The sequence below is a fragment of the Plectropomus leopardus genome, chromosome 12 (genome assembly GCF_008729295.1).
Source record: "Plectropomus leopardus isolate mb chromosome 12, YSFRI_Pleo_2.0, whole genome shotgun sequence".
NCBI classification, from domain to species: Eukaryota; Metazoa; Chordata; class Actinopteri; order Perciformes; family Serranidae; genus Plectropomus; species Plectropomus leopardus.
Window position 1 is genome coordinate 4,958,632 of NC_056474.1, and position 8,235 is coordinate 4,966,866.

At 45.0% G+C, this 8,235-nt stretch overlaps 1 protein-coding gene across 1 annotated transcript; it reads right to left on the reverse strand.

Annotated features, from left to right (window-relative positions):
* Positions 1 to 586: 586 nt before the first annotated feature.
* Positions 587 to 7,974, reverse strand: LOC121951949 (transmembrane protein 200C). Its single transcript, XM_042498448.1, has 2 exons — positions 7,903 to 7,974; positions 587 to 2,454 (listed from the first exon to the last, which is right to left on the reverse strand). The coding sequence occupies exon 2, from the start codon at positions 2,419 to 2,421 to the stop codon at positions 859 to 861; it is 1,563 nt and encodes a 520-aa protein (XP_042354382.1). The 5' UTR covers positions 2,422 to 2,454; positions 7,903 to 7,974; the 3' UTR covers positions 587 to 858.
* Between the last annotated feature and the right edge of the window lie 261 nt (positions 7,975 to 8,235).

Sequence of the window (8,235 nt, forward strand, 5' to 3'; positions counted from 1 at the left end):
GTATACTTAAGTTGATATTGGGTTTTTTTTTTAGGTGTCTAAAATAGGTTTTGTTCCCGACCCCCATCCACAGCAGTACACTGCTTCCATGTTGGACTCCAGCCTGCTTCTCCAAACTGAGGGACTGAGAGCTACTTTATGTAATACACTGTCTATGGATAAGTACCTCACACACTTCAAAAATCAGAACTATTCCTTTAATCTAACATCACACAAGGACACCTATTAGACTCAACAGGAGATGTTACAGTCAAGTTTATTCAACCATGAATGCTTCATATAAACAAGTGTGCACATAGGGAAGACCTTGTGCTCAAGGTCCCAATCCTAAACCAAACGTCTACCTGAGATTCAATTCAGTTCACCTATTCACGTGGTATTCACATAACAATGTAGAGAAACAATTCTAGACTATTTTCTGTGGCATATTTGAATGCTACAGTACAACAAGTCCGACGGTTCTCAGTGACAGTTTTGGCAATTCTACAAGCTACAATGTTTGCCCTACTGTTATACAAAAGAAAAGTTCAAACTCAGATCAGATTTTCTTTTTCTTTTTTCTTTTTTTTTGTTACAAATCTTTACTAAATCTTCTTACAAGTCTTTAATATTGCTCTTGCTACATTGAAAAAATAGAAAAATTACATCTGAATATGGAGCTGTGGATGTGGTATTTATAAAGAGCAGTGCTCTCGAGTGTTCATGGCTATGTTTCAATAGTCCTTTAGCTGCTTACTCTCCGCGTTTCCTTTCCTCTGTAATGGCCAGCTTCACATCAGCGATCAGAGAAGAAGGTACGAAGCAAAGAACAAGACATCAAACAGTTTTCAGAGGCTCATCTGCAAAAAATAAAAGAGTCTAGGACTCTGCAGAGGCGCTGGGTGTCACCTGAACGTCCTCTCCCTGAGCTGCTTCCTCCGCCGCTCTTGCTTCTGCGTCCGTTGCTGCTTCCTGTTCGGTGGCCACTAAAGAAGTGTCTGTGTCGGGGGCTTCGAAGGACTCGCCCCCGAGGTCAGCCAGTTTGATGTAGCCCTTACTGTTGGAGCGCTCCAGACGAGGGCAGCTGAAGCGCCTGGCTCTGTCACCTTGGCGACACACAGACACAGACAGGCTGCAGCGGCGTGCAGACCTGGGCTGATCCGTGAGGGAGTTGAGCGACAGCCGTGACCCCATCGCCCTGGCAACAGGTGATGGCGGAAACAGCTGAGTCCAATGTGGTTGAGACTGTGGTTGTTGGTCCGCTGTGTCTGTGCTTATGTCCTCATGGCTCTGATGGGGCGGCGGAGAATCCGAGACATCCTTCTCTTTGGCGTCCTTCTCCTTGGCGTCCGTCTCGTCGGTCTGGCTGCTGCTCGCTTGTGCCTCCTCGCTAATTGTTTCAGCAGCAGAAGCAGCAGTGGCCTCGATCACGACCCCTTCCTCCGAGTGCCCCTCTGCCTCCGCTCTCTCCTCCACCTCACAGTTGTTGAGTTTGATCACAGGGAGCGTGAAAGCGTTCACAGAGGAGGTGACGATGGAGGTGGTCTCCCACTGTCGGGGCTGCGGGGCCTGCTCGCTGCTATTGCTGTAGTCTTTGTAGATGCTGTAGACGGTGTCCGTGAAGGTCTGGACGTCCCTGGACCAGCTACGAGGCCGGCTGACCAACGACTGGCGCCTGAACAACTCATCGCCGCCTAACTCGCCCTGTGGACTGAGTCCAGTGGAGGGCCAGGAGCTGCGAGTGAGCATCCCGCTCGCAGGGAACGACCCCGACGGGCCCTCTGCGTTCCTCGACTGAGTGTAGTTCACCAGACCGTTCAGGGGCGAGTACTCCTTCGAGCGTATGCTGTGCAGATCTATAACTGTGGAGTAGATATCCCTCAGGTTGATGATTTTGGTTTTCTTGTCCCGGTTCTCATGAAGGACCGCGTTGGCGCAGATGAAAAGGAAAATTCCGATCCCCATCACCAGCGGTCCAAAGACTTTCAGATTGTCTGAGTACAGGTAATTATTCAGGAAGTCACACAGCAAGCCGCAGTGAGGGGAGGGGTCGGCGGCGCTGCTGTTAGAATGGCTCTGGTTGAGGGAACTTCCGGACGGAGGCTTATTGTGGGTCAAGTTAGAGGAAACAGGCGGACTTTTGGAGTAGCTCATCCTGTTAACATGGTACGCTCCAGTCCTGCGGCGCTCCTGGTACTGCTGCTGGTTCTGACTGGGCCAGTATCCCAGTACAGCCATGGAGACCCCCACCATGAGAACTACGACTCCGACAGCAGCCACGCAACCCGCCGGGGAGCACAGGTTGAGCTTCCCTTTCACCACCACCACGTCGTTCTTCTTCTTTTTCTTCGATTTCCGCTTCCTCTTGTTTTCCGCCCTGTTTTTGGAGCGCAGGGAGTCCTGGCGCCTGTTCATGCGCAGCAGGCCACCTGTGGCTATCATGGTGGCGATGGGACGGCAGGCTTGTCACTCAACCTGGTGAAACAGAAGAGAGAGAGTGTTAGGTTAATGATTTACATGATCAGAAGGAGGTTTAGACGTTTCGAGCCACCGAGTGAAAATGGTCATTCCATCAAGAGATTACACATGTAATCCAGATTTATTATTCGTTCAAGGATTATCGACCGGGCAAAGCTGTCAGCGATCCCTCAGGGACCAATACGGCCTCAGGTTAGTACTGCAATGAGTACTTGCAAATGTGTTTGGTGATACGTACCACTACAACACGATATAAACCGATATGTTGATGGCTTTAAGGGTACAAATCTAATTCTGACAGGCCTGAATCGATTTTCAGCTTCTCACTGTGAGCGATGGGGTCCAACAGCTAGGGCAGTTTTTTTTCTTTGAATTTTACACAAAATCTAAGTGGAGTATTTCTTTTTTGTCTGCGCTCTTTTTGTTAGTTCGCAATGAACTGAAGACACATATGACACCACGTACTACCGAGCACAAATCAGGATTTATCAACATTTGAGTCAGAGTCTAACGACATGTTGAGGGTTGTTTGTCAGTCAAATATGATGACGCAACACCCACGCAGCCCTGATGAAGCAGTTTTCAGGAGTTTGAACTCTTAAAACCTGATGTTTTGAAGTTTTACTTTTCAGTCATAAATATTTCATGTTATAGAGAATTACTTGAGATTTGAAGCCAAGTTTTCAGGAGCTTTAATATTCCAGTGTGGGAATACTCGTTGGTTTCTGGGGCAAAATGGGTTGGAAGAAAATGGGAGGGGGGCCCGCCAGCCTGGCCCTGTATCTGAGATTCCCTACAAGTACAGTATACACTGCTTCTTAATGAAGTATTTCTCTGCTGGAAAGATAGTCTTTTTTTTTTTTTTTAAATAAAACTAGGCTTTCGCTGCAGTAGAAAGATGCAAATACTTTTGAATCTGGTGCTCCATGACATAAAGCAGAGGAAAAGGACTGAGGCATTCAATTTTGTTCAAGAGGCAAAGAAACCACATCAAAAACCCCTCTACAACCACAGCAACAACAATGCACTGCGATTCACTGGACCCGCCGTGGATGGCTTAATGTCAGCTTAACCATTTCGACACAGGAAACGTGTCATGTTTGCAGGCTGATAACAAACTCCCAAATCACAGTTACACGGTGATATAAAATATGTTTCTAAAAACACTTAGAAACAGACAACACGATGACAGAATCCTGGTTCATATTTTATCAGCTGCCTAATTTCACTGTTTGATCTGAGTTTAAAAGAGAGAGAGACAGAGAGAGCCTTTTTCACCGAGTCTCAAATCAGATACTTTTTTACTTATAGCTGCTATTTCGAGCGCATAAGTACATTCACTCTGAGAAGTATGGCAAGATGCAGAGCACTATGAGTACCTGGATGGTGCACTAATATGGACCACAAGCACATTTCAAACTTGTAAAACGTTGACCGACTACCAAATGCCAAAGCATTGTACAAATACTGTAAACCTGTGTATTTTTTAAATACCACTCTAATGCTGTGAAAGGATTACTTTTGTTCATTGGGTTGATTCTGTAATACTTCGGTACCACTGCTTTGGTTATCCAGCTAGCTGGCTAACAGCAGCAGTGTTGCCAGATGTACGATAATTATCGTATATGTACGACCATCGTGCCCTGATTCCAAAATTGCCGTAATGTACGATAGTTTGACCACTGTGACAGTTACAATAGGCAGTTTAGTTCACACGTCTCATTTTAACTCTTTTCCTGGCACGAACATGATCTCGTTACAGTCAATCGTGTCGGTCAGCATGATGGATGAAACCATCGGTCAGCTGTGGACTGAACCATCCAGACTGAGAAAAAGCTTCTCTCTAAAGCAGGGGGTATGGGTAGATTTGTATGTGTAAGTAAGTTGTTTAAATACTAATAAAGTTATAAAGTCAACCTATTCGTCTTTGTGATTGTGACTGGTGTACAGTGTTTTTTCATAAAACACGGTAATTTTGAGCCTCTGCTATGATAGTTTAACATTTCCAGTCTGGCAGTAATGAACAGCAGCACATTTTATCATCAGGCATTGACGTTACAAGTGCTTTGGCCTTGCTGAGATCGTGCTGTAGGGCTGTTATATGCTATCACAGAGTGCTTTTAGACATTTTACACCTATCACTATTGTAATATGACTACTGTTACTGTTATTGCTGTGCATCTCTTCTCCTCTCTCTTTCTCTTTTTTGTCATTACTGTAATTTAATTGTTATTTACGACATCTATTGCACGTCTGTCCGTCCTGGAAGAGGGATCCCTCCTCAGCTGCTCTTCCTGAGGTTTCTGTTTTTTTGGGGAGTTTTTCCTGAGGCTATGTGAGGGTCTAAGGACAGAGGGATGCTGTGTGCTGTAAAGCCCGCTGAGGCAAACTGTGTTTTGTGATAATGGGCTTTATAAATAACTCGACAAAGTCCCTTCTTTGCGCCGCCTTTGCATTTTTACAAAGAACCAAACAACAGCGGCATCATGCAGCTCCAGTGTGCGATTTTAGAGGAAAGAGGCGTGACGTTTAACACAGCAGCGCTGGTCTCTGGTGTGACATATAACATACCCCCCGGCAGAGCTTTTTAAACAATAACAATGACATGGCAGGACATTATCAATCATTTATTGTCTCTGTTATATGGCTGTTGATCTCATCCTCGATTCGGGGAATGTACGAATCTCTCTGACCTCATTGTTTTCCCACTTTTTAGACATTAACAGCCACTGTTTTTCACCTTTCGAGTTATCAGGCACAGTTAATACCTTTCCAATACCATTCCTTTCCTTTCCAAGACCGTTCCACGATCATACCTTTTATAATAAGCTAATGGTTGTGGCGTAAGATGGAAAATGTCAAAGTTTTATGGTATACGGTATGACAAAATTACTATTATTATCCTTTACATTGATGTTTAAAGAGATGAAAATGGAAGGTTTTTTTAGGATTGCAACGATTGTTTTTTTGTAATTTAAACTTGAGTAACTTGTGTAGAAAGTCTTCCTTTTGAAAATAAGAAAAATAAAGGTGAGATTCTTGGTCTGGTTGCATTTTTTACCTATAGTGTACATAAGCAAATGTACACGGTATGATAACCATCAATTGTCATGCTGCAGTCTGTATACCTTAAAACCAGCATCCCACTGCAAAACTACATGTGACAGTCATTTGTGGTGAGTGCACAACAGCTGTGTTTGATCTGAGACAACACTAACCTGTCAAAAATTGGTCAAGTGAGTACATAGTGTATACGGTGAGCTGCGTGTGAGTGTACTAATGGATGTATCCAATCTGAGGCGCAGCATCTGTGTCCGTGGTGGCAGGCAAAGTGGATAAAACAATCTTCAGTTCAAGCAGCAGCACTAAAGCCAGTGAAAATACGCTGGATGACGGTTTGGCTGAGAGATGAGCGGGGACATCTGGGCGCTGGTTAGACGGAGGGAAGTTTACCACAGTTCATTTACACACACTGCCCAGATTGTTATGACACAAAGCTGGTTAAAAATTGGCAAAGCATCCCTTTAAATTTGCACCAAAGGCAGATGCAACATTAGTCATCAGATGGTCAGTAAACCAACAGATAACATCCATCTGCTGCTGCTGCTGGATCTATAAATACAATGATGTAAGTGAAACAGAGACAAATACCCAAGTTGACAGCAGGGAACAAGGAGTGCTATTATCTATATTCAGCTGTGCCGGTGTGATATCAGCCTATGAAAATGTAATGTGTCCAGACAGGAGGCCAGCAGGCATGTTCTCTCCACCTCACTCCCGCTTCCTTTACTCTCCAACCTCTCCGACTAACACTCTCCTCCCAACACTCTCCCTCCTGCTCAGACCACATCAACCGAGCGCGGCTGTGCGTCGACATGACGGCGTCGTTCACACATGCAGCACATCACAAAAGGCAAATGTGAGCTATTAGTCATTTGTTTACTCTCAGTAGTAGGTGTGCATTCTGGAGTCCAAAGTGCGATGAAGCCACACATCTGCCGATGAGCTCCAGCCACATGTGGTGAATGATAATGGCAGGATAAGGCTGATTAATTAGACCAGCATCCCCTCCTGGATTGTGCAAGGTATTTAATTTGACTAATCACGCCTAATTGTGTATGACTTAGGGCTTCATGAATAACTTATTCCACAAATTCCTTTCAGAGCAGCAATTAATAAGAGGTTTTCAAAGGTTGCACTGGGTCTCTCAGCCTTAAAGAGTCCGAAATAACGATGATGGAGGTTCTTTGACATCCCTTTATGATTATTACAGGCGGTTCCAAGTAGAACACTGAGTTCTGCACCTGAGCTTCAGCAAACAGCACACCGGTACTCAGCTGCTGTTTATGGCGACTTTTTTTTCCAGGATTTCGCATCCAATGAGCACTCAAATGCCTCCCGGGCGAGAGCAAGTCAACCTGCACTAAAACTGATAACGCGTAGGCGGACCTCTCTCTATGTTTGGAAAGGAGAAGGGCAGCAAACGTGGACCTGAAGTGGGTGTGGACACTGTAGTCTCTGTCTGCGGTGCTGAACAGGAAGCAGCTGCCAACTAGTACTCCCTAAAAGCTGCCTTGTCTGGCAGGAATGGAGATGGAGATGGAGGCCGGTGTGTTCGCGCTCACTCCCGTCCAAGCTGCGGGGGCGCATATTTTCGCGCAATGTTGCATGAGTAATCGACTGTTGACATTACGGCGCATCTGTTTCCCTTCTGCTGGAAAAAGCCCCGTGAAGCAAATATACGGAGGTGCTGTGGAAGGTTGGATTGGATTTGGAGGGAGGAAGAGGAGGAGGAGGAGGTGCTACCCTGAAAATGTCCAGAGCCAAGGCGACGCACAACGACGCATCTCGCTCCAAGCACAAAGCCAAACAGTGTATTTTTTGGGCTCGCAAGGTGTAGACAGATGACAAACATCCACACCTCATCCACGGCCTGACGAAGCCCATGCTTTCATAACTAACGCAACAACTACGAGGGCTAATATTTGCAGTCTATATTTATTTAAACGCACGATCTCTTTTATTTAACTGCAACATCAGAGCCGTTAAAAAGTTCAACATCCATCTTTAGAATATTGCTATTTTCTCCTTCCACTCCAATTTTTACTCGAGATCTTAAAAATAATGTATTAAATATCAAAGACATGCAACAAAATGACACAATTTAAACGTTAAAAGTAAACGTGCTGGAGTGCGCATTGATCCAACGCCTCCCTGACATCAAAACTCTTGTCCGTCGATTTATTCCAGATCAAAAACACTCCCCAACTAAACCTCTCCGTTACACAATTTAAAAAAAGACTTCCTAAACCCTGCTTTACCTCGACACAGCCTGTAAGGAGTCAATGTAGAATAACACAAAAGATGCACGGATATCCAGCAGGAGGCAAAGACGTAGGATGTGATTAAAAAGGGGGAAAAGCGTAAAAACAGCGAGTCTCTTACCAGAAATTGTGCCTTGACAATCAAGCATCTTCAAAGGCGCACTCCTGTCGTTCAGCCGTGCATGTCGTGGTGCGCCACTTTGGTACCGAGTCTGGAAGAGTGGTTTCCAGTTGAACGCGGACTCACAATAGACCGGCAGGGGCGGGCCAACTGCATTTCCATTGGTGATTATTGGGCAACGTGAAAAATGAGGGCTGCTGAGGACATTTATCATACTGTATGTTAGACTCCAAGATTTTTTTCCTCAAAAAATAAATAAATAAATCTTACATGTGTGGAATGAAAAACCAGCAACCTGCAGAATTAAAACTGACTGTCTATTGTACAGATGCC

What these genes read in the sequence shown, in the direction of transcription:
- LOC121951949 (XM_042498448.1), bottom strand. Translation starts at nt 2,421, where the DNA reads ATGATAGCCACAGGTGGCCTGCTGCGCATGAACAGGCGCCAGGACTCC.